Source organism: Adiantum capillus-veneris, chromosome 18 (genome assembly GCF_014529385.1).
Source record: "Adiantum capillus-veneris isolate H3 chromosome 18, ASM1452938v2, whole genome shotgun sequence".
In the NCBI taxonomy this organism is placed as follows: domain Eukaryota; kingdom Viridiplantae; phylum Streptophyta; class Polypodiopsida; order Polypodiales; family Pteridaceae; genus Adiantum; species Adiantum capillus-veneris.
The window spans coordinates 131,841,306-131,866,695 of record NC_140948.1 but is presented as its reverse complement, the minus strand read 5'-3'; the positions used below and the strand labels follow the sequence as shown (position 1 = coordinate 131,866,695).

Here is a 25,390-nt window from a genome sequence, read left to right as displayed (position 1 = left end):
TGCATTTGCAGACTACCATCACCGCTTGCAGATTCTCGGCGAGAAGTACCCCATTAGCATCACCGTTTTGCATTTTCAGCAGTTAGACTCCGCCCCGCAACCCCCAAAACCTCGCAGATCTCACCTTCCCGCAACAGATCCTCGCCGCACTGTCAGATCAGCCAACGTTTGCAGATTCAGCCCGCTATGTGCAGATTTCAGCATCTGCGTTTCCAGCGCATCGTTGTCGCGTCGTCGTCATCGCCGTCGTCACCGCTGACATAGAGTCAGAATTCAGCAGATACAAGATTTGCAGATTTCAGCCCTTAGCGTTTTCAGTTTTCAGCCGTCTCGTCGTCGTCATCATCGTCTCCGACAACGTCGGCAAGACCATTGCATTCAGACCATTGTAGAGATTGTGCAATCAATAGTAGACCGCTCTCGCCATAGAGAGTGGGGCCCTTGGAGGAGGGTTTGACAACATTCTGGTGTCGGATTCTTTTCTCTCTATCTCTCAATCTCAGCACCTCATTCACAGTATGTATCCACTTTGTTTGTGATCACTTGCACTCTCTCACTAAAGGAACGGAAGGCTCTCCCTTCCGTAAGTAAAAGGAATTCTTGAGCACAGTTTGGAGCACTCATCTTGAGCAAAGCTCAACATTCACTTCCGCTGCATCTTACATCTTGCTACTTTTATTTTGGTAAAAGTTTGCATATTATGTTTAGATCGTCTCAAAGAATGAACCTTTAGGATCAAGTCTCCTCCAGAATGAAGAACAAAGGTGTGTTCGTGTGTTTGATGAGAGAAAAAGTACACTGCACAACTTGTTTGATGAAGCTCGTAGCCATAGTGATATGGCAGTCTATTCCTCTTTTAGAAGTGCAGCTTTTTGTTTTGGTGCTTGTGGATGGTCTTAGGAGGGGCCACCTTTTCAGGCCTAGTTAGAGTATCTAGAAATTGTAGGGCAATGAGAATGAAAAGAATCTTAAAGAGAATTCTAAATTCCATGAGTTTTCAGATTCTATTTTGTTTTCAGATCAATCTGGGCATGTCTATAGTTCCATCTATATAGTTATTATTGCTCCATGTGCCTTCCAATTTCTAGTGATTTTACTTTTGAAAGTCATGCTTTAACCTATCATGTCATTTTGGAGTTGGAATAATTTTATGATGCTTGGACTTACTTTTTCTCATGAGCGACAACTTGTGCTTTTAGTATTGTTGCATGCATCCATTTTTCTTATTTTTAAAGCGGATTGCACATGACATTGAGCTCTTTCAAGATTTTTGTGCTGCAGTAACATGTTGTCTAGTAACATCTTTCACTCGTTTTTGTCAAGTGCTTAGTGGCTCAATGATCATGCTGCTTCGTTTTCTGTGATGGTTTTATAAAGTGGCACTGTGCTTGGAGACAGTTGAAAGAATGGTATGCTGATAAAGATTAATATTCTGATGGAGCAGGGAGCTTTTTGGAGTCTCTATTGTGGGTCCATTTCCAACATCAGTCACAAATTTGTTGGACCTCAAGAAGTTGTAAGCCATGCAAATTTGTGCTGTGTGCACAGTTCTGAGATTATACCTGCCCTTTGGAGACATCTCGCACGAGCATAGTGTAAAATAGGTGTGGATGTTTTAGGTTTGAAGTCTAAGAGAATCTTTCAACTTTTGCAGGGATCTTCACGGTAATAAACTCACAGGATCTATACCACCTCAGATTGGACGACTGAAGAATTTGGAAACTTTGTAATAGAATCTACCTTTGTTCTGAATTTCTTAATCTCAACTAGCAGCAACATCCTGTGTTTGTATGTGTTTTAAAGCATGAATTCCCGAGCTGGCTGCATTGAAGTTTTTAGGATTGCCTCTACAAATTATTGGATTTTATTCTTAATGGTTTTGAGTGTCTGATGTCTTGCCGTGACCTATTTATGGAGATAGGAATCTTCGCTGGAACAAATTGCAAGATCAAATTCCTCCTGAGATAGGTGAACTCAAGAAGCTGAAGAATCTGTAAGGCTGGAAAAAAGGCAGGCCTCCTTAGTTTGTCTCATGTTTTACTAAACTTTGCTAATGTGTTTTAATGGAAAATCCTTAGGTACTTGAGCTTCAACAACTTGAAGGGTCCTATTCCAAAAGAGTTGGGGAATTTAATGGAGCTTCGGTACCTGTACCTTCACGAAAATCGTTTGACAGGTCGTGTGCCTCAAGATATTGGAAGCTTACCAAACCTGCGGCACCTGTAAGTTTTTAAAAGTATCAAGTTTTTTGTCGTTTGATTAGGCATTTGTGAGAAAATCACCTATTTTGGAATGTTTTTGTTGGTGGCTCTCAGGGATCTAAGCAATAATCATTTGGTTGGAACACTTCGGGAGCTTATTAGAAATGAGGGCTGCTTTCCTTCTCTTCGTTACTTGTAAGTAAACTGTATATGATTTGTTACGGAGCTGCGTTTATAAAAATCTTAAAACTTCCATTTTCCTTTTTCTTAGCGATCATATGCATCTAATAGAAAGTAATATTATTTTCCAAGACTTGATAGTCCTTACGCATCTCAATATGATGACACCTCAATCTCTGAGTATGTGAATATACGCAAAAGAAAGATTTCTTGTAGCAAAAAAGGCTGAACTTGCTTTTAAGACGTTGAATTGTGAAAGGTAAGCAAATTGTGAGGAGATGAGAGAGGAGCACATAATTTTGGCGGCAAACATGTAGGGAGAGAGATGAATTTTCTTTCAAGAATTTAAATTTTGAAAGATAAGCAAACATAATTTTGGTGACAAACATGTAGGGAGAGAGATGAGGGTTTATAGACCAATAACTATGATAGCCTAAATGAGATCAAAGTGATGTGATACATAGTGAGATAGAGGTATTCTATTTAATGAACCTGGATGCCTGAAGTGGTGCATAATGGGGATGATCATCTAAATGTCATGTGCACATGGCTCTATGTGCTAGATGGACATGCCACTTTATCTTCAAAGCCAAGGTTTGTCAATATGGCTTTGGGAATTTGTACGATCTTGTGGGTATGTTTGCAGGTTGTGCATGTCTAGGCGAGTTCATTAGGTTGGGTTTGTTCGGTCATAATTGTCTTTGCATAAATAGTTGTACTAAGTTTGGCGGATGTGGGCACCGGGCGGCAATAGCATGTAGGTTGAGATAGGACTGAGTCATGTTCCTGATCCCACCTCATTTGGGCAAGCCATTTGGGAGATTGAGGCTCATTGATAGGGCCTGAATTATGTATACACCTTGTGCATGCTTGACTGAAAATTGGGGGCTTATAGGAATTGAAGTGAAAGGGACTGAAAATGCAGGTATATAAGCAAAGCATAGGGCAGTGAGGGGCGCCCTCATTCAGGTAAAGCTGATGGTGTTTTGCCCCTTATTTGGAATTTTTGGATCAGCTATCACCCCCTCTTTTTGGCCCATTCCCTTACCCTTGGGAGACATGCTTTATGGCCCCTCATCTGCCATTATCCTCTCCATTATCTTGATGTCATTTGAAGTTGAATCCATTTTCTGCTGCAGGCCCTTGACTCCTTATCATGATTATTTCAGCCATCTACCTGCATTTTTTCAGCCAGCATGCAGCCATAGATATCTTCAAATCAGCCCATCTCCCTTTTGGTTCCAACAGCAGCCCACATGGAGATGGATCGAATATCCTCATCAATCAGCCCAAAGGTGTTTCAAATCAAAGAGTTGCCATGATGGTAATTCCCCATGGAGTTGAGTCTTGCATTGAGGTACCATTTGTGGTATATTCCCTTCATGCAATGAAAGGCAATTAGCATTTTAGAAGTGGTATTGGGGGGCCCTTGAGAGGGATGGTTGGAACCCAACCGATGTGTGATATCCTCCTATGTCGTTTTTTCTCCCCTTCGTCTCTTATTCCATCTCCCTGACTCTCTATTAGATTTACTATATGGACGTGCTATTAGGACCCAAAGCCAACATGTAAACTAGGTAAGCGTCCAGGATTTTGTATTCACACCCTTGTGAGCTTGTTCATAGGACGTTAAGATAGTTTAGAACTTGGAATCTCTGGATAACTTTCTTTGCATATATGACTATAGAAGGCATGATTGGGCAACTAGCGTCATGTATCTGCGAGAATTGTAGAGCATGATGTGCAAGGTGCACTAGTAAGACTGAATGGCACAACAATGAAGTCGTATTGTGCATGCTCAGTCGCGAAGGCCCGCTTGTAGATGTTTCACTTTGCAATCCTCATTTGGTGGTGGTCAATGTTCAAGTCGATCTGCGAAAATATCTTTATCCTAGGATGTTGTTGATGCGAGGAATAGAAAATTGGCTCTTGACCATCATTTTATTGAGGGCCTTGTAATCCCTACATAATTGCAATGGGCCATTCTTCTTATGAACAAATAAAATAGTAGCAGCAAAAGGACTCATAGTGGGCAGCAAAAGGACTTACATTGACTCACAAAGGGCAGCAAAAAGACTTACACTGGGACATATATAAACCTCCTATCCCACAATTCATCTAGTTGACGCTCGAGCTCCACTTTATGAGCTATGTTCAATATAGGTTGTTTTGCATTGACAAGGTGTCTTACATGATCCTCAGGTGGCTCGGGAGTTAGTATAGGTGGTAGGTCATGTTGGAGAAACAAGTGATTAAACTTTTCAAACAACTCAATGCTCACCATACTTGTTAGGAATACCCAAGTTCTTTGGTGTAGCGTTGGCATAATGTTTGTTGCTTGGGCTCCTCCACGTAGCTCTCTCTTCCCTTGAATGTGAGAAAAGATCAAGAGAGAAGGAATGCCTCTTGAGAATAGGGTACATAACACTATCTTTGATGAAAAGCGTGAGCTTATCCCAATTGATATGGGTTTAAACTTGCGAAACCACTTAATGCCCAACAAGTTTGGGGATTGAAAATCGACAAGCAAATTGTGCTAGTTGAATAACCAAGGTCACATCATTACATCTGTGAGAGAAAGAGGCATTTATGCCTTTAGCACTAGTTTGGTAACCTAGTAGGAAATAAAAGTGTCCTTTCAAGGTTTTGGAAAAAAAATCAAATACTCCTGTCATATATATGTATTTTATACGTCCTTGATTTAGCTCAAAGCTAACACCACACTTTATGTGGCAAAAATAAGAAACACTCACAACTCTTGATTATATGGTCATAAGGAGCTCTCAAAGCCAAAAGAGTGATCAAGTTAAAAAACAACATATTTGCTAGGTGACCCCCAGATCCCCATTTTACACAAGGTAAAAAAATCTATAGACAACAAGACTATTTTTCCGTAAACTTCAATGAGTTCTTGACCAAAGTCTATGGTTGTTGTAGGCCCAAAAATTTTCTTTTGAACATAGAATAAAGTACAAGGAAGGTGCATTTTGCTACTTATGAAAACATCAAATGCTCCCCGGCACAATGCCGTATTGACACTGCTCCTGCATCACCTGTCGCACTTGTCCGGCCATTTGCCTTGGACGCAAATGATTAAAACTAGTTTAACTGATTTATCTTAAGGCCTCATTAAAAATAATCCAGGCCTTAGGATCACTATTCTAAGAACCCCATCTCATTCATGTGCCCGCATTGACGCGGGTAATTTTCTGAGCTTGAAATTTAAGGCTACTGTCTACCCCTTATTGAAGGCACGATTTTGCAGTCTTTGGACATCTTTCAACAAGTATCTATTCCCAAGTTGATAACTTTGGAGGCGCAGTGTGATTGCTACATCTTGGGACTACCATCATCGCTATTGGAACACCGTCTATCCAAGAGCTTATGAACCATGTTGCGGACGGCTACAACCTTATGGAAGAAATCCTACCCTAATTTTGGTGCAGATATTGGACGGAAGCCTTGGTGACTTTCGAGCTCGACTGATGTCGAGAATGCTTTTTCAATTTGATTTAGCTGTTTTCTTAATTCTGTTTGAGCACTTGCTTGGTGATCCTGTTTGGAATTTGTTTGAAATGAATGGTATCTGTTTTTTAAACCTGTCTTGGTGCCGATTTGAATTGTTTGACTCTGATTTTGATATTGGTTTCAATGCTTGGTGATTTACTCTTGGGTGGAGTAGTGAGAATTGATGTTTTGGTATTGTCTGAACCTCAGAACGACGTAGACAGGATGTCTGGGGAGCGTTTCGTTGTATGCTGGAAAACCTCCGAACGACACAGACTGGATACCTGGGGAGCGTTTGGTTGTATGCTTGAAACCTCCCAGCAACGAAGGCTATGGTCTGGGGAGCTTTTGGTTGTATTAGTCCTCTGAGCTCATGGCCCGGACCTTTTTAGGTTATTTACGAGGCGAGTGACGAGGTAGTCGTTGAGTAGCTTCGTACAGCAGATTGTCTGTCTCGGGGGAGTGCTTAGCAGCAATGTTCATCGTGTCTTGTAACATGCATATGTGAGCATTTGTGTTGCATTGTGATGTGCAAACCACTGAATATTCGTAATTGGACGAGATTTCTTGGGTATGTAATTTTAGTGCATCAAGACACTTGTTAGAGATCAACGCGGTTTGGGTGTGATGGCTAATTTTGCTACTCCAGAATATCAAGAACTCCGATCTGGAAAAGAATATACTTCTTATTGAATAAGATTTTCTAGGAAGCCAACGACCCAGGATATGAAGAGCTCCAATTTGGAATGAGAAAACTGATTGTCCCTCGTAATGTCCCTCGGAAATTTTGAGCTAACTTGAGTTGTTTTGCAGATATGCTGTAATCGCGCACAATTACTTTCTTTCAAGGGGGGAATGTTACTAATTGTTGACGTGTGAGGCCATTGAAGACTTGAGCCGACTTATAGATCTCGTCCCAGGGACCTAAACCCTAAGATGCAGCAGCGGAAGAAGAGGAAGCAACAACAGAAGAAGCTTTCACCAACTTACAAGTCCTCGCCGAGTGGGTCTAATTATAAAGAAGTTTGTATCAACTTATGGGACCCCATCCGATGGGGCCCAAGGAACTAGAAGCAAAAACCACAAAAGACACAATGTAAAAATATGATGACGTGGCAGCAGTATGGATGTCTCGCAATTTGCATTGACATGCTGACATGACATTGTACGGACACCCGCATTTTGTGGTGTAGGTTGTTGACGTGGCAGTTGTACGGATTTCCGTGAAACGTGTTGGTAGATTTTAGTGTCAGCTTTTGGAACCAGATGCTTTTAGAACTTGAAGCTTTTCATGTAACCGCTTTTCATGGCCAAGGGCCTTCAAATATGTGCCATAAGCTCATTCTTTGGCACGCTCCGCGTGGAGGTGCAAGGCATGGATTACCGGCTTGTATTGAGTTGAAGCAGTATAAAGAAATATCGAAAGGGGCGCTAGGGTTTGGGGCCAGTGCTCCACTCCGCTACTCCCCTTCTCGTGTGTCGTGCATCTCTTTCATTTCAGTTGTTATTTGAAGTGCTTAAAGTTGTTCAGTCTGTTCTTTTATGTTGGCACGTGGCGCCCGTCCCGTTACATTTGCCCCACGCTTTGCAGAGCTCCGTACTTTCATCCATTTGTTCAGGGTCGATCCCCACGAAATTTGCTACGAGTCTTGCTTTTGTCTTTCCTTTCTTTGTTCGCTCCTCCACTGCTCTAGAACTCTTTGGCTTGTCCTCTGGCTGTTCTTTTGGTGCCTTGTCAGGGCACCTCGAGGTTGGCTCACACATGCCCTTGTTCCTCACAACCGTAACACTTACCCTCCTTGGAAGTATTCGGCTTGTTGCTTTGCCGACAGTCGAGAGCCTGAAGGTCTCTTCTTCTATTGCTTTCCCTTTCTTTTGTTCCTATCTTGTCCGGCCCAAATTGTGACCAATTTGTTTGTAGGGTATGTAAGAGTACCCCCATGCATTGCAAACCTTTGTTTTGCGTGCCCCATTAGTTGTTGTATGGACTTGGACTTCTACAGCAGACAATAATCCCGTATCTCTTTAGGTAGACCACAACAAAATCGCTCTATCTGCTGCTTGAACGTAATTTCTTGAAAGAAGAGGCCGGTAAGAAAGTGTCCCAAAATCTCTGATAGTAAGTATCTAAAGTGTCCTCCTTGGTCATCCTCAGATGATTCCAAGTTGTAATCACATCACGTACGTATTCTTGAGTGAGCCACGAGTTAAGACTTTCTTAAATTGAAGCCACTTTGTTGGCGCCTCCCTCCATAGAAGCAGGGTAGACCACCAATTTTGTGCGTTCCCCTTGAGATAGGATGCTACGCTCCGGACATTGGAATGCTCTAAGTAACGTCCCTGAAAGTACGCAATGTCAAACTGTTGAATGAAAGCGAGGGCCTTGTGGGTATCCTTAAAGCCAAGAAAAGTATCAAACTTATTGCTTGGTCGCCCTCCTTGAAATCCTTGGGTTTTTTCTTCTTGTCCTCGAGAAAATCATACTAGTTGGCTCTGTAAAAATGCTTCCTCTTTGTAAACATCGGCTCATCAAACTTTAATCTGCTTAAGGAAGAAGAATCCTCGTCTGAACCGTCATAATAGTTTTGAGATCTTCTATTGGATCGACTCTTCTTTGCCTTCTTCTTGCCTCTGTTGTTGTGCCTCCAAATCTTTCTCCTCTTCTTGCTCTTTCGTCTCTTGTCACTGGACTTGGAGGTCGAAGAATTGTGAGAGCTATCAAAAGAAGATGAGGACGAACTGGGAACATCATCGAATCTCACTCGTTTTTTTGCCTTCTTGGCATTTTCAAAAGTAGATCTTTGACCCAAGTAGCTTGGGTAGTCTGCTGCTCGACTCTGCTTTCCCGGAGACTTCTTGGTCTTCATGAGTCTGTTAACTCGTTGTTCTACTGCCTCCTCGAGTTCATCCTCTAAGTACCCCCTTTGAGCGGGAGTCTTGGATGTAGTCAGCTTCTTCAATACTGACTTCAAAGGTGATCTGATGGCAGAGTGCCATCTGGAATGCATCTCGTCAAGCGAGTGCTTGGCCAAAAATTTCATGTATTGAGGATCCTTTGAGTTTTGAAGCATCTGCTGGGCACAAGCATCAATGTGTTGTTGTTGCTGCATCTCCATTCTTTTGTACTCAGTAGGTGGAGACAACCCGTACTATTGTGAATCTTCCGAAGATGGATGATGTCCATTAGAATCTTCAATATTTTCTCTCGAATCGGAGTTTCCTCCTGGCGGGATTCGTTGATGAATCCATGTGCGTTGTGAGTGAAGGGATCGGATCTTCGTAAAAGAAAAATCGATTGAGCTGTGATACCACTGTAACAGACTTGGACACTCCAAGTCGAGAATTTACCACAACACATGAGAGCAAACTGAAAGGATTGAACAAAACTGAGAGAGAGAGAGAGAGAGAGAGAGAGAGAGAGAGAGAGAGAGAGAGAGAGAGAGAGAGAAGAGAGAGAGAGAGAGAGAGAGAGAGAGAGAGAGAGAGAGAGAGAGAGAGAGAGAGAGAGACGACAATGCGTGGCGTAGTTCCACGCCCAGATAGATTGGTCCCAAAGATTGGTGTCCCTTTCGTATTTCTTTACTATAATTGCTTCCATGATCCATATCCAATAGGCATCGTCAAGCCTGGACTTTGATACCACGTGAAAGTGCAACGGAAGGTGTACAACTGAACACACAAGAGAGAGAGAGAGAGAGAGAGAGAGAGAGAGAGAGAGAGAGAGAGAGAGAGAGAGAGAGGAGGTCAACTATGACCTATGGGACCAAAGTTACATGTGATGTAGTATGTGTATGGCTGATGAGTGACTCTCGATGCTCCAAAATTGTGGTGATGAGAGTCGCAATGGAGAGCCCACACTATGGCTGGGAGAGGAAGGTCTAAGTCATGGCTGAAAATGTTAGAGAAGCAAGTTCGGATGTGACCAAAAGCTGAGCACTCTAGTAGTGTGTGGTACTCAGACTCTCGAACTTGCAGTGAGCATAATGTGCACAGTCGATTTGACTCTTCTCCATTGCCCCAATGCCCTGTCTCGCATCGAAGGGAATGGGAGCTAAGCCGAATGGTTGCGATAGTGCGTATCGCCGACAAGGGGATAGGCTCAAGCATGTAAGTGTGAGTACGGTTTCCTCTTTCAGCGAAGAACATGGTTTTGTAGTTGGGGGCAATATGGGTGGTATAATGTGAGAAGCGTGACCCACCGGATTTCTCCGAAGCCGTAATACATTGGCGTTGTAGAAAAGCTTCATTCACTTGGGAGTCAATTGAATCATCATGTAGCAAGTGTAATGCATCCCATCTCCCAAACCACTTCTTTATGTCTTGCATCCATCCCGTGCTCAAGATCTTGCTTTTATGCGTCTTGTGAACTTTTTTGCTTTCTTCCCATGCAATTGTAGGAAGTCAATGTGAGGGGTTTTGACGCATCTTTATCATGTACTTCACAGCCCTTGCCATGCCCATAACCTCAATTGGAAGAGATACCGACTCAAGAAGTAGAAGCATATATGGTGTTTGTGTCTTAACTTGGAGAAAGTTGAAAACGCTTTTGGACATTCTCAAACTCTTGCATAGAGAGAGAGAGAGAGAGAGAGAGAGAGAGAGAGAGAGAGAGAAGCCTTGAGTGGGAAAACTTTGCCACGAGAGTACAAGGCTGTGCACAATGCCAGAGTGGGGGCGACAGCCTCTCTTTGTACATGGGCCTAACAATCTTGCTTGACCCACATCAAAGACACCATGAACTTGGGGGTATAAATGATCCACCTAAAATGTTTAATAAGTGGCAACCCGGACATAACTGGAAAATCCCCTTGACATGCCTAGAATTTGGAAAAACCTCATAAGGCCAGCCATAGCCACAAAGAAGTCACTAAGGCAGGGCATACTTACTAGATCTACTCTGACATTCTCATAGCATGAAATGTATATGATATTACATGGGTCAGTATGATTCAGGAAGCTTAAAGATATGAAGAGAAGTGAACGTCAACATGTATATAATGTATCGAAAGGGATGAGGAAAAATGGTTTCATTGAGGATAATGAATGTATTTCAGGTTCTTTGAGCAGGTTTCTTATGTAGATACTATGTATGAGCTTGAGTCTTTGATGGACTCTAGTATGCAAAATGGAAGCCAAGTTGTGAAAGTGTGCTCATTGGAAATGTTTTACAGTGATTAAGGCTTTTGAAAATGAGGAGGGTTTTAATGTCAATGAAGGACCAGAAGTGCGGGTAGAGAAGAAGTACAAAAATGTGGCAAAGAAAGTAACAGCTCCTTGCTTAAGCTTGTAGCGCGGATAATGTGCCGTGCTCTCTACAGTGGGTGGTCCTCAGTGCAATGTGCGTGACAATCTCACTCAAACAGACTGAACAGAAAGGAAACAATAGACATTAACAGAGCTCACAAAGACACAACAGCAGACCAGAACATATGACTCGACTATCTCAAAGACTGATACAGACTTTGGCGTGGCAGCACACTCAGCTCCAGCCCAGGACTCACAGATACAATGGGGGTGTCGAGGCTCAGATGTGCCGAGATGGTGAAGACGTGCTCTGTGTATAGACTCACTCTAAACGACCACGTACAAGATCATACTAATGGCCCAAAACGACTACTCATATGTACAACCATAAAGAGCCACCAACGGCCCATAAATGACAGCACCTAAGTCTATCTCCACTGAGTGGTGGTGGTGACCTGGCCACGATGTCCCCTAGACCACCGTATCGCTGCCACGTGTCACTGCCCAGCGAGTCCGTCCACTGTGAACCGACCAACCAAAGACCAACTGTAAAGTCCAAAGTGTACTAACTGTCCTGTGAAAGTGACACTGTAGCCTGCTACAGGTTGCCCGCCACAAGACCGCTCACCGTCTCGGTGAGAGGAAGACTGAAACTGTGAAAGAAAACTACTAGCTACTACATATGTACAATGGTGAGCTCTTGAATCTGTCATCCAAGAGATAGAGTGGTGGCCACTGCTGCACCCGAAGTATCAGCCTTTGGAGGTGGAGCCATCAAATCAATTGTGGGACCATGCTGTATGTGAGCTCTCCTGTCAGTAACTGGGCCCCCTCGGAAGGGATGAGCCACCTGCTGTTGGGCAAATGGTAGCACCTGTCCTGTAGTGTACTAAGAACGTCGAGTAACACAGCCATGGCGATGTGCTCCAGCAATTCCGTCACAACAAGTCACATTTTGCATCTGAGGCAATGGTGACGACTGAAACCCCTGAGGAGGATACTGTTGTTGTTGATTGTAGTACTGAATTGGAGTCTGTGAGTAAAGTCCCATAAGTTGCTGAGAAGGACCTGTTGCTGCATGCTGCACTGGTGTACTTGCTCCAGTCCACCCATACCCCATACCCATTATCGTAGGGTGGGTTGCCCTATTTTCATGTAAGTGCAATTCTCTAAATCCTTGTACTTGATTTTGAAGGTCACTAATCACTTGAGACTTTAACTTCAGGGCCTGTTGGAGTGCGAAAATAGTGGCATCCCTATCGGCGATGGCGCTCTCATCAACTCGTAGAGATCCCTCCATAGCTGCATAAGTAGCTGCGTGACGCTTGTGTGTAGCTGCTAAGCGCTCTGCTCCAAGCTCAATGGTGACAATGGCTTGCCTAGACTCCTGCAATATATCTTCAGATAGCCGAAAAAGTGATGTAGAGTCCGACACTGTGGAAGGCCCTGTAATAGTATCGGGGTGAAGAGAGCTGGCAAGTGGTACAATTGGTGGGAGTGGTGTGGCAAGTGGCTCTGCTCGTGGTGGACTGGGAGCATGCCTCTCTGTCGGAGTAGACATGGTGGGAGTGCTTGTAGCAAGACTAGGCATAGGAGAAGAAGCAATCAGTGGGAATTGGGAGCTAGTCATTGTGGTAGGGGTAAAAATAGCAGCAGTAGAGAGAGGAACACACACTGTGGTAACCACAGCTGTGACATGCATTGTGTGATTTGCAGCACCTGAACTTACCATCGAATCAGTAGCGGAAGTATGCGAGGAACGTCGAACATGTTGCTTCACTCGAAGCTGCTGGCTTTCTGAAACTGGCAGTGATACTAAAGATTCTATTGTGTCCTTCACTACCTTTGCCCTCTTTTTCTTTGGCTTCCCAGGGAGATCCATTGTCTGTTCAATATCTTTCCCTTTTGCCTTAGAGCTTTTACGCCGCATATCCGCATCCAGATCCATAGGACTAACAGGTTTGTTAATGACCCAGGCCAACATAGGAGCTGCAAAGCATTGAAAGCTAGATTGCACAGATTGTACCTGAGCTCTGAATCTTTTTGCCCGCGACTATAAAGAGGTAAATAGAATTTGATTAAAGGCACACGGGATGGTGTGGATGAGGTAGTATAGGCCTTCGCAGTGCGAGAATATAGTAGGCACGTCACATCTGCCCTTGCTTACTTTAGCAGCTCTGACCAAAAAGTAGTACTTGAAAATGGCCCAAAGCTTTTTATTCCTTGCATAGTTAGCATGACCCGTACTAAGTAGCTCTTTGCATGCCTCGATGGTCGCATCTTTCGAAAGTTGTGAATAGGTTCTTGTAGCCAGTTTTACTGCAGGAAAGGTTGTCATCCCCAAAGCATGACCAATGCTTGTAGCAGTCAGTGGGTGTCCTCTGACTTTGGGAAAAAACTTGAGAACCTCGTGCACCATATCCATGGGAATATCAGAAGGCAGATCGGCCTCTGCTAATGCTGACAGACCTAGCGTATGTAGCTTATCTTCCGATAAGACTTCCCGAAGAGACGGATGAGGCTGCTGCAGATGGTAGTTCAAAGTGAATTTGGTTTGAGTTTTGGAAGGAGGAGGCCGAGGAATTTGATGGCTCAGTACCTGCGTGATGGCTTTCCTCTTCTTTTTGTTTCTCACAGCATCTTCGCGTTCATCATCTTCCTCTTCCTCTTGGCTAGAAGCCTCTAAGTCAGAGTCAGAAGCAGAGCCAGAGCTCGAGTCAGACGCTTTGTTATTCTCATCATTGTGATCAGTGGAGGACAGATCGGTGAGGCCATGGCTGGAGGTATCCACATCCTCTTCCTCTGCAGAACTTTGGGATGTTTCAGTTGGCCTCTGTGGAGACAAAGCTTTCTTCTTCCTAACTTGTTTGCTTCTACTAGCCATCATAAAGTGTGTGCAAATTTCAACCTTGAAAAGCGTCAATTGGTCCGAAAAGCTAGCTACCTGGCCTGGCCAGTGTGCAGGGTGAACTCTGGAACTCCCAGATCCAGAGATGTAGCACTGCACTTGGGAAAAGCTTGATTCCTAGGAAGCTGCACTTGGAAAAGCTTGATTACGCAGGAAGCTGCACTCTAAAAAAGCGATGATTAAGCAGGAAGACGAGTAGGCGGATGGATGTAGGAAGAGGAGGGTGGGCGAGGGGATTGGTGAGGACGAGCGGATTGGTGAGGACGAGCGGTTTGGGTAGGGTAGGGGCGAGGGGAGTAAGAGGAGGGTAGAGGCGAGGGGGTTGGGGTAGGGTAGAGGCGAGGGCCAAAGAGGAGGGTAGGGGCGAGGGGAGTAAGGGGAGGGTAGGGGCGAGGGCCCAAGAGGAGGGTAGGGGCGAGCGGGTGTGGGAGGATGGGTAGGGGCGAGGGGAGTAAGGGAGGGTAGGGCGAGGGGGTGTGAGAGAGTGGATAGGGGCGAGGGGGTTGGGGTAGGGTAGGGGCGAGGGCCAAAGATGAGGTAGGGGCGAGGGGGAGTAAGGGAGGGTAGGGCGAGGGGGTGTGAGAGGGTGGGTAGGGGCGAGGGGGTGTGGAAGGGTGGGTAGAGGCGAGGGAAAAGTGTGTAGGGGCGAGGGGTAGGGGAGAGGGTGGGTAGGGACGAGGGGAGTAAGGGGAGGGTAGGGGCATTAGTTGAAGTCAGTATGTCAGTATGTCAGGCAAAGCACCACTTACAGGGGAAAGCACCACTTAGTAAGCAGGGCAAAAAGCAATATTGGTAGGGGCGAGGGAAAAAGTCAGCAAAGCTAGCAGTAAGCAGTAAGCAAAAGCACAAAGCAATATAGTAAGCAGCTAATAGTTGCAGCAGCGGCTTCAGGTATACTTCTCCAGAGATTCCCCGTGTACAACGACAGTGCCTGCAATTCGGAGTCGAAGGTAGAGAGGGAGAGAGACATAGAGAGAGAGAGAGAGGGATAGAGAGTGTAGATGCTAAGAATTAATGGCCTATCAGGACTTCCACACTGATAGAAACAGAGTGTGCGTGAGAAGCGACTAATGACATTAGTGTGTGTGAGCAGGTGTGAGAGAGATACGGGATAGACAGAGAGAGATGCGCTAGAATATCGAGAAAATCCATATTCTATCCGATTAGAGTTGTACGTCGGCCATTTTGAAGAAATCCACAAGGAGAGGGAGAGAGGTCAATAGAGAGAGAGCTGTAATGTAAGGACCAGAGATAGAGATACCCAGGATACAGATAGACACGGAGACAGAAAGAAACAAGAAGCTGATTATCCAATCTATGTGTGAATTCCAATAATTAAAAAGAAAAAGTTAGAGAGTAGTAGAATCCAACTCGAATTATATCAATGAGGTGAGAAGGAATTTGATGCATGCATAAAACAAGAGAATTTCAACGATAACACAGATTACAACTGAGGTGAGAACTTGAGACAAGGTAAATCTGAGAAGAGGGAAAATGGAGAGATGGAGAGAGCCAAAGATTGAGACAGGACAATCATACAGTTGTATGTGGGAGTTATAACACAACCAGATTCTATAGAGTCAGGCAAGTGAGTGATAGCACTTTATTCTTGATCCATTTACCAGTGGCAAAGGAGCGCCTTCCAAAGTGACTAACTGAACAGTCCCCTGTGGCAAAATCTCCTGTACCTTAAATGGCCCTTGTTAGGCTGGGATCAACTTCTTAGCTTTCTTCAGATACTTTGCTTGATAGAGTAGCACTAGGGCTCGTTGCGTTATTTTTGGTTTTCGAAGATGGCGATTATGCCATGCTTTGCGACGAAGTTGCTCAGCTTGGAGAGCATGTGAAGCTAACCTCCTGCTTTCTTCTAACATTGAGAGACGAGAGAAGTTTGCTGAAGCAATCCCAGCTGTGACACGAACACTTCCCACTCTTGCTGAACCCGAGTTGAACTCATATGGTGCAATTGCTTCTAAGCCAAAAGCTAGCTGGAATGGGGTGTAGTTAGTGGTTGCCTTGAAGGAGGTGCAATAAGCCCAAACTGTGCCGAGGATAGCCTGAGCCCAAGATGTTGGATGCAGATGACAAGCTTTTAGAAGCACGATTAGCACTTTGTTGGTGCTTTCAGCCTGCCCATTTGCTCGAGGGTAGTAAGAGCACGATTTGCGATGAAAAATCTTGTAATTCGTGAGGAGAGTGGAGATCAAGTCGTTGACAAAATGACTACCTCGATCACTGGTGACTTCCAGAGGACAACCAAACCTGCAAAAAATATTTTCATACAAAAATTTTGCGACAGTGGCGGCTGTACAGTTGATGGTAGCCACCACTTCGGCCCATTTTGTTGCATAATCTGTTGCTACCAGAGCAGATGGAGTAACTGGACCAACAAAGTCCAAGCCCCATCTCTCAAAGGGCAACCACGCCATAGATACCTGCAGAGGGCGATCTGATTGCTTGCTAGGCTTAGGCGCACATCGCTGGCAGACATCACAAATCTTGACATGAGCAATAGCATCTCTAAATATATAGGGCCACCATAAGCCTGTCTGTAAGATTTTTTGCGCCGTGATGTGACCAGGGTAGTGGCCACCTGTAGGACCACTGCGTGCATCCTCCAGAATGTGGTCTACTTCATGAGGGGAGACGCACCTGCGCAGCACACCATCTGGCCCATATTTGTAGAGCTATCCGCCAATCAAAGAGAACGGTCTAGACTTCAGCAAGAGTCTTCTTTTTTGTAAGGGAGAAGCATTCTCAGGATATAGGCCAGTAGAGAGCAGATGTAACAACACATCTCCATACCATTCTGGGGTTGTGTTCACCTTAAAAAGACGACTCAGGAAAATCATCATCAACGCCAGTATTGGGCTCACCTGTGTGTATGCGAGAGAGATGGTCGGCCATGACGTTGTCGTGCTGTGACACGTACGTAGTGGGAACGCATGCTACAAGAGTTATCTTGTAACTTTTTAGATACATAGTTATGTTTTTTATAATGTAGATATGCATATTTAAGTATAATAATATGCTTTCTATCTCATCTTATTATTTATATCAAGGGTAACCTATTCTTACTTTACCATCAGAAAATACTATGGGAAAAGCGTCAATAGCTCTGTCTCTTTAACTTGGGGCAAAAAAGCATTGATTCTTTATTTCTACTATCTCATTATCATCTCACACCTTAGCTAGATCCTATATCTAGGGTAAACTCCAATATATATATATTCTATGTATTTTTCATATTTTTCTTATATTTCTTTTTAAATAGCTACTAGGGGGGAATCAAATCCTAGTGGGACACTAGGTGGCATGATTTCAAAGATACACTTATTTTAATGCATTATTGCAAGCATGATTACAAAGCTTTGTCAAGGAGCAATGTCATGCTTTCATATGGCATGAGGTGTCCTTTGGAATCAAATGAAAGTCTAAGCTAAGGGGACCACAAGAAAACTTTTGCTGCCAGAAATGGACCCTATTTTGATGATTTTTTTACACAAGGTTCCAATCTGAATTGGAAAACGATTTTAAAATGAAAATCGTAGCTAATGAGCTGAATTTTCTGCCCATATTTTTACTTTTTTATTTGGAGCCACGATTGAGGAGATATGATCAAAATACTGGACCCCAGTCTGTCCACATCATGCAGGGACAGCTCATTTTCAACTTTTTCAGTTTCTGTTCACACTGGCTCTTCTCTTCTTGTGTAAACCCTTGGGGGTTTCCTTCACGTATAAAAGGGGACCTCTTATTCCTTGAAAAGAACTCAAGCATTCAAGCCATTGATGAGAGGAATTCTTGAGGGAGTGAGTAGTAATGCCAAATTGTACTTAGTCATTAACATAAGCCTAAGCCTACACTTTCTCCTAGAGGAAGACTAGCCATTCTTGTAACAAGCTAACCTTGGAAGATCAACTCTAATCAAGAAGGTTTTGCACTTGGCGTATCAATCAAAGTGGAGTTCTCCCCTCTTCTTATCTCTCCATCAATAATGGTGCCGAAGGGTTTGTCAAGTAAGATGTGTTTTACATTGATGTTTTCTTGATTTCTTGTTGTTTTCTTTTTCATCTCTAATCCAACATATATATATATATATATATATATATATATATATATATATGTATCTAATCTCATCTCCTTAACCAAACCTATCTCTCTCAGTCTTAGTAATTCATCCTCTCTACAAATTCTAGGTTCTCTTTGCTACAGGTACATCTCTCCCCGCAGTATCCTTATTGCTCACGGGCAAGAATAGGGCTTGGGAGGAAAAGTTCTCATCTCTTCACTTCTCTCATATCTACATTTTTCACATACTAGAGTTATCCTAGATGAATAATCCACATGATGATAATTTCTATCGCTTTCACTCTGTACGGTCTATTAGAATTAACGTATGGATTAGCCGTAAAATACACTTTCAACAACGTATAGTGTTTCTCTTTGGCCCAGAAAGGCTCAATGAAATACTTCTATCACCGGATCCCATCATACTACCTCTCATAGACTATAACTTTTCTTTTGATGTAAGCGTAATTATCTTGCTATGAACCAAAAGGTTTTATACACACAATTAATCCCAATCACTAGACAAAATATATATATATTATGGTAAGCACAAAACTACAATTCCAAAGAACAATTCGTAGCCTATTCGGTCAGCCAAGATTGAATGCCATTAACTCATCTATTAACCCTTTTATATTACCCATGATACGATATGACCATAGCCTTGATGTTTTCATCTTTGTGTTGTTTTGATATTCTCTTTTGTGTTCTTTCTTTGTGTGTGTGAGTGCAAAAGAGAAAAAGTGGGACTTCTTTGATTGCACTACCTTCCAAACCCTAGTCTTCATGGCATCTATGGTTTAACTCCTTCATATAGTTTTTTGGAGTTCTCTCACAAACTCTCACAGCCATAAGCCCGGTGCTTTCATGGCAAGACCGCAAATTTCTCGACAACGTGCCGCTTTCCTGGACTAAGAACTACTTCGAAGTCGAACTCCTGGAATATCAGAAGCCACCTCCAGACTCTTCCTGCAACTTGGGGTTTATTAAGAAGATAGCGTAGCGCATGATGATCAATGATGATAGTGAAGTGAATCCCTAACAAGTAATGACGAAACTTTTGTAAAGAATACACCATAGCCAAACCTTCCCTTTCTGTGGTGCTGTAGTTGCGCTTTGCTTTGGTGAGCATGCGACTTGCATAGTGAACAGGGCGATCTAGGTTGTACTCTTTACTAGGCTGAGTCGGCACAGCCCCCACAGTCAGTTGACTGGCATCAGTATGCACATGAAAAGGTAGAGACCAATCTGGAGCCACTAAAATAGGTGCTTCAGTGAGGCGCTTTTTGAGGTATTCAAATGCTTTAGCCTCGGGTTTTGACTATTTAAAGGGTACTGTAGCACTAGTGAGTCGGGTTAATGATTGAGCCACTTGTGCATACATACGTATAAACCTGCGATGATAGCCTGTGTGGCCTACGAAGCTTTGAACACCTTTCGGATTGATGGGAGGTGGTAACTTCATGATTGCCATGATCTTTTCTGGGTCAGGTGCTAAACCTTTGGCAGACACCACATGACCTAGAAGTGTGCCCTCAGTGACCAAAAAGTGACATTTGTTAGGATTGAGTTTTAGCCGTGCCGCTCTGCACCCGAGGAAGACAGCAGAGAGTTGAGTGAGGTGCTCCTCTAGATTTTCCATTGGGGTTGAACATTGGGCACCTGAGAAGGTCGAAAAATCGTCCATGAAGATGCGAAGATGATCCGTAAGCAGAGGACAAAAGATGAGATATACCGCTTGATTGAAGGAAGGTGGAGCGTTTTTCAACCCAAACGACATCCTAGTGTAGATAAAAATACCCCAGGGAGTCATAAAGACCGTTTTCAACTGATCACCTGGATGGATGACCAACTGATTGTATCCACTAAACCCATCCATGTAATTGTACAAAACATGTCATGCTACATCTTTGAGCACACGCTCAGTGAAAGGTGTGGGAAAACCATCTGAAATAGTTACCTTATTCAGCGCGCGGTAATCTACACACACCCGAATTTTATTGGACTGCTTCTTAGGCGCTATCACCATGGGTGATAACCACTCAGAGTGCTCCACAGGTACAATGATCTTGGCCTCTTGCATTTTTTCGAGCTCTGACTTGATAGCCTCTGCATACTTTGGGTTGAGCTTATAAGCTCGGCCTCTGACAGGCTTAGCTTCTTCAACCAGAGGGATTGTGTGGAGACCCAATTCTGGTGGGATCCCTTCCAAATCCTTGTAGGACCAAGCAAAAACATCCTTAAAAGAGTGAATAAAAGAAACTACGTGGTCAAGTAATGCGGGATGCTCCCATAACCAAGCTGCTAAGAGGACGTGCTAAGGGTTGTCAAGGTCGCCCAGGTTGACTTTTTGACAGGGTTAGGAGGTGTAACTGTGGAGGGTACTTCAGAAGTTGAAAAATGAGTTGCCTTTGGAGCTTCGAGACATCATGTGCTGGCGTGTGATCGATTGGAAACTCCGCATACTCTTCTTGTAACCATCTTGGTGGAAGCTCATCGAAGGGTAAATCTTCAGACACAGACATAACAGGGTGCTTTAGTGTGGGCGGGGCATCCGACCTAGGAGATGTTAGAGGAAGGGGGGAATCATTGGCGAGTTCATGCAGAGGAGATTTTTTCCCCCCTTCGGTGATGTGTGATAGGTTCCCCGAGGCTGAGGGCTTCCATAGGAGGATCATCTGAATCATGAGAATTTGGGGCTGACCCACTTACTTCTTGGACTGGTCCACTGTCTGCTGTAGGACTACTGTCTAGTGTAGGACTTGTGACATCTCTGTCCGCCTGAGGAGTTGGAAGAGAGAGTGTTACCGGCACATGTGAGTTTTGAATAGAGACCACATAGCATGGCATCGAGGAGGTAGCTTCCAACCACTGTAACAGGTCTTCGTCGGACCCGTCAGGTGGGATGGGCTGCTCAGGGTCGGGGTTGGACTGTACTGACAATGAGCTGTGATGAATCACTGGATCTATACCTCCTTCGAGCCGAATTGGTTGCATGGGGGAGCCAGGAGTATGTATCCACATCATAGTTACCCGGAACGCGGAACGGGAACGGCAACGGGATCCCCGCGGAACGGGGGAACGGCTAGGGGTCCGGAACGGGAACGTCGCGGAACGGGAGGTATAAAAAACACCCAAATAGTGCAATTTTTAGCTCCTTGTGTTTAAATACAAGGAGTATTAGAGTGCTTTGACTCTAATACTCACAAAAAACTCGTTGTAAACTCCTGTTGGTTCTGGCTTGTGCTTGCAGATGTGGACGCTCGTTGTTTTGGGCAATCCTTACTATAGTGATCCTTAGCTTCAAGGCAATGTCGGCAAGGAGGGGACCCTTCTGGTAAGGGACATTTGCTCTGATAGTGTCCATACTCCCCGCACCTGTAGCACAAAATTGGCCTATTTGAGGGGCGAGGTGGTCTCGACCCTTGCTGCATTGGACCGGATGCTTACGTGTAGAAGTTTTGAGGAACTGAAGGAGTACTAGCATGATAAAAGCTGGGGGATGTAAAGTTGTTATGCATACCTTGCATAGGAGGTGTTGTCAGCAGAGGTGGCATCGGGTTCTGATGGCTATATGGTGACACCAGGTTTGATGCAAGTGTAAGCCCTTGTTGGAGAGAAGGACCTAGACTTTGTTGTATCTGCCGTAATCCCTTGATATCGTAGCAATCCTTGTCTCTATGCCCAAACTTCTCACAGAAGTGGCAATAAGCCCGAAGGGGACAGTCCTGTGGAAGATGTCCTGGAGAGCGACACGAGCTGCACCATACCATAGCCTTAGTCTCTTGTTGAGACCAAAGCTCTTCTAGCTCTCTCTTGATTTGATCCAAAGCCTCAAGATGTGGGGGTTTTTCCTAGCGAAGAGAGATATTTTTCTCCTCTTGAAGAGTGCGTTGTATTCTTAGGGCTTCAAGTTCTCTACGTAAAGAAGTCAATGGATCAGCAGGACTTTACGAAAACACAGAGGGGGTCTCTATGTGAGGGGAGTTGTTGAACAGCTTCCTAGCCCCCTCTATCCTAGTAGCAGTTGCGATGAACTCCTCCAAAGTGGCGTCGGGTCGGAGACTCTCTCAGAGTTTTTGTTGAGAAGTTTTTGGAAGTGCCTTCTCCACCCACTTCTTCACCATGAATTCACCGGGTTGTTGAGGAAGCTTGGCAACCAGAGACTTGGTCTTAGTCATAAGCTCTGCAAAAGTCTCCTTTGGCTGGAGCACCATGTTGGCTAACTCATCCAACACCTTCTCTTGGTAGTCACCGGGCCTGAAAGCTGCACAGAACTGTTGCCGTAAGGCTGCCCAGGTTGCAAAATGGTCCTGTGCAAACTGGCTGTACCATTTGTATGTGTCATGCAGTGACCACCAATCCAACCAACCCTTGGGCAAGAAAACCTTGAACTGGCTGAAGACTGGTCTAGACTCTACTAGACCAGGCGTGACTAGACCAGGCTGGGACCAGGGACGAGGAGGACTAGACCAGGGTTGAGGAGGTCTAGACCAGGGACGAGGACAGGTTGGACCAGGGCGAGAGAACAGTTGGACTAGGCGAGAGGAGAACAATGCAAGGCAAAGTCAGCGAAGCTAGATAGACCCAACTAGCTTCAAGATTTGCACCTCACAGAGTGAGATTTCAGTTGAGGTCCCACCGTGATCGCCAAAATGAGAGCACCTGTAGCGCGGATAATGTGCCGTGCTCTCTACAGTGGGTGGTCCTCAGTGCAATGTGCGTGACAATCTCACTCAAACAGACTGAACAGAAAGGAAACAATAGACATCAACAGAGCTCACAGACACAACAGCAGACCAGAACATATGACTCGGCTATCTCAAAGATTGATACAGACTCTGGCGTGGCAGCACACTCAGCTCCAGCCCAGGACTCACAGGTACAATGGGGGTGTCGAGGCTCAGATGTGCCGGGATGGTGAAGACGTGCTCTGTGTATAGACTCACTCTAAACGACTACGTACAAGATCATACTAATGGTCCAAAACGACTACTCATATATACAACCATAAAGAGCCACCAACGGCCCATAAATGACAGCACCTAAGTCTATCTCCACTGAGTGGTGGTGGTGACCTGGCCACGATGTCCCCTAGACCACTGTATCCCTGCCACGTGTCACTGCCCAGCGAGTCCGTCCACTGTGAACCGACCAACCAAAGACCAACTGTAAAGTCCAAACTGTACTGACTGTCCTCTGAAAGTGACACTGTAGCCTGCTACAAAGCTGTTGAGGTTGATGTTTGTTTTCTGCAACTTTGTGGGCAGTGGAAAGAGGAGGTACAGAAAGCCTTAGCTTGTAATCCTTTTTTTTGTTGGCAAGAGGGAGTTGGATCTAGGGTGTCCAGGTCATATCAAAAGTAGGAAGCAAGAAAATTGTAATTTCTATTTTGAATGGCACAAGAGAAATCTCTTCAACTGCTTCTAGAATTGCACAATTTTATGAAGCATGTTTTAGGTCATGTGTCAAACTGCAAGTGTTTGCTTGATGATAATGAGCATTCTCAGATTTATTTTAGTAGTATGTGAACAGGTAACTAAATTGAGGAGTTTTATCAGACGTCTATTAGAAATTGGTTTGCATGCTTCCAACCTGATCATGAGTGCATGAAGATTGCATTATGAAGTGACTTAATAGCAAGATGGAAAAGAGACTAAAGCCATTCCATGAAAATGTTCGGTTGCAAAATTGATCTTTGTGAGTTGAAGGCTGATATATTTGGAAGTTTATTATCACTCAGGTATCTGAATGACAATTGGTTAACTGGTGGAATTCCTTCTGGGCTTGCACAAATCGGGAACTTAGAAATTTTGTAAGTGGATGACTGCCTCTCTCCTCCTGCGTGAAAATTGTTGCAGTGGCTCTGAGCCAATTTTGCACTTTTGTTACTTTTCAATGCTCATTGCAGACTTTTTTTGGCTATAGGTATCTTTCGCATAACAAGCTGATAGGGCCAGTACCTGAAGCACTTGCTTTTCTTCCTCGGCTTACTTATTTGTAAGATAGCTCTCTCTCTCTCTCTCTCTCTCTCTCTCTCTCTCTCTCATTTAACATACACATATTTTTTTTTTGTATGTATTGTTTATTGGGTCATTGGCTGCAAATGATCCAAGTGCCATTGTAATATATTACTAGTTGAAAAGCTCTATTTTGCATGTATGGGCAAAATGGAGATGTTAGGGATTGACAGTCTCCAATACTCTGACAGATTCATGATAATTGGTCTAGGGTGTGTTGTGGCGTGTTTTTAGATTGGCAGGCCCAATCACCGATTCCTCTCATAGTTCATTTACATAACCTGATTGCAGTTCTGAATGGATGCATAACCCGCTTTTCCGGCATAATATGTGTGAGCTTTGTGTACTTAGGTACCTGAACAACAACATGCTGACTGGCAGAATTCCAGAGCCTTTTTACCAACATCAAACTTTGAAAGAATTGTGAGTTTTTCTAGGGTCATAGAAGAAAGATGAGTACAAGGAGTAGATTGCGATATGACCCATTTTTTCTGCAGGTACATAGAAGGGAACAATTTCAGTCCTAGCGTGAAGCCTTTTGGTGTTCACAGGACAATGGAATTATCTGATACGGAGTTCCTGTTTTGAATGATGTCTACAGCTGAGGCAAACGCTATAACTTTTCGAAGGTAGATGTCCTCTTGCAGATCATTGGAACATTCAACATGATAGACTCTTACAGAGGCCAATACAGCTCCTCCTTTTTCCTAGAAGGAAATTGTAATAGAGGATACAAAGCTCGCAAGCTGTTTATGTAAAGAACTCCCTATTCTTTTTTTTGTTGAGCACCCTCCAGCTTCCAAATAAATCAAGGAAATACAGAAGCACCATGAGTGATTTAGACTGGAGATTCCACTTGGCAAAGGTTCATGGTTTGTTGGCACTAGAGTTAGCACCATTTGCAAGCAGAAGTCTCTACAATGAGCATTGCACCACCTTTTCTATGCATGCTTGGCGCTGGAGAGTTTGACATCATTCCTCATGGTCTGGATTTCAAGACCCACCGTTAACCTCGAATCCTACGAATTCATGGGAATGGTTGGATCATTGTTGAATCTTTTATCAGATTGTATCTCTTGGTAGATCTCTCTCTCTCTCTCTCTCTCTCTCTCTCTCTGTGTGTGTGTGTCGCGCGCGTGCGCACACACATTCTGTACATCGAGTAGGGTTTATCTTAGAAATCTTTTAGCTCCCTAGTCTTCCGAAAGAATAGGGCACCCACATCAAAGCAAGACTCAACCTTGGTATCTTTTATAATA

At 44.1% G+C, this 25,390-nt stretch overlaps 1 protein-coding gene across 1 annotated transcript in view; it reads left to right on the top strand.

Annotated features, from left to right (window-relative positions):
- Nucleotides 1-24,979, top strand: part of LOC147436434 (Leucine-rich repeat (LRR) family protein) — a 37,183-nt gene extending 12,204 nt beyond the window's left edge. The window contains exons 3-11 of the mRNA XM_086489339.1: nucleotides 1,445-1,516; nucleotides 1,655-1,726; nucleotides 1,922-1,993; nucleotides 2,079-2,222; nucleotides 2,316-2,396; nucleotides 23,855-23,926; nucleotides 24,040-24,111; nucleotides 24,483-24,554; nucleotides 24,629-24,979. Of these exons, the coding sequence (XP_086345465.1) occupies nucleotides 1,445-1,516; nucleotides 1,655-1,726; nucleotides 1,922-1,993; nucleotides 2,079-2,222; nucleotides 2,316-2,396; nucleotides 23,855-23,926; nucleotides 24,040-24,111; nucleotides 24,483-24,554; nucleotides 24,629-24,719 (748 nt within the window). The 3' untranslated portion in view covers nucleotides 24,720-24,979. The remainder of the gene's footprint in view (nucleotides 1-1,444; nucleotides 1,517-1,654; nucleotides 1,727-1,921; nucleotides 1,994-2,078; nucleotides 2,223-2,315; nucleotides 2,397-23,854; nucleotides 23,927-24,039; nucleotides 24,112-24,482; nucleotides 24,555-24,628) is intronic.
- Nucleotides 24,980-25,390: the final 411 nt, after the last annotated feature.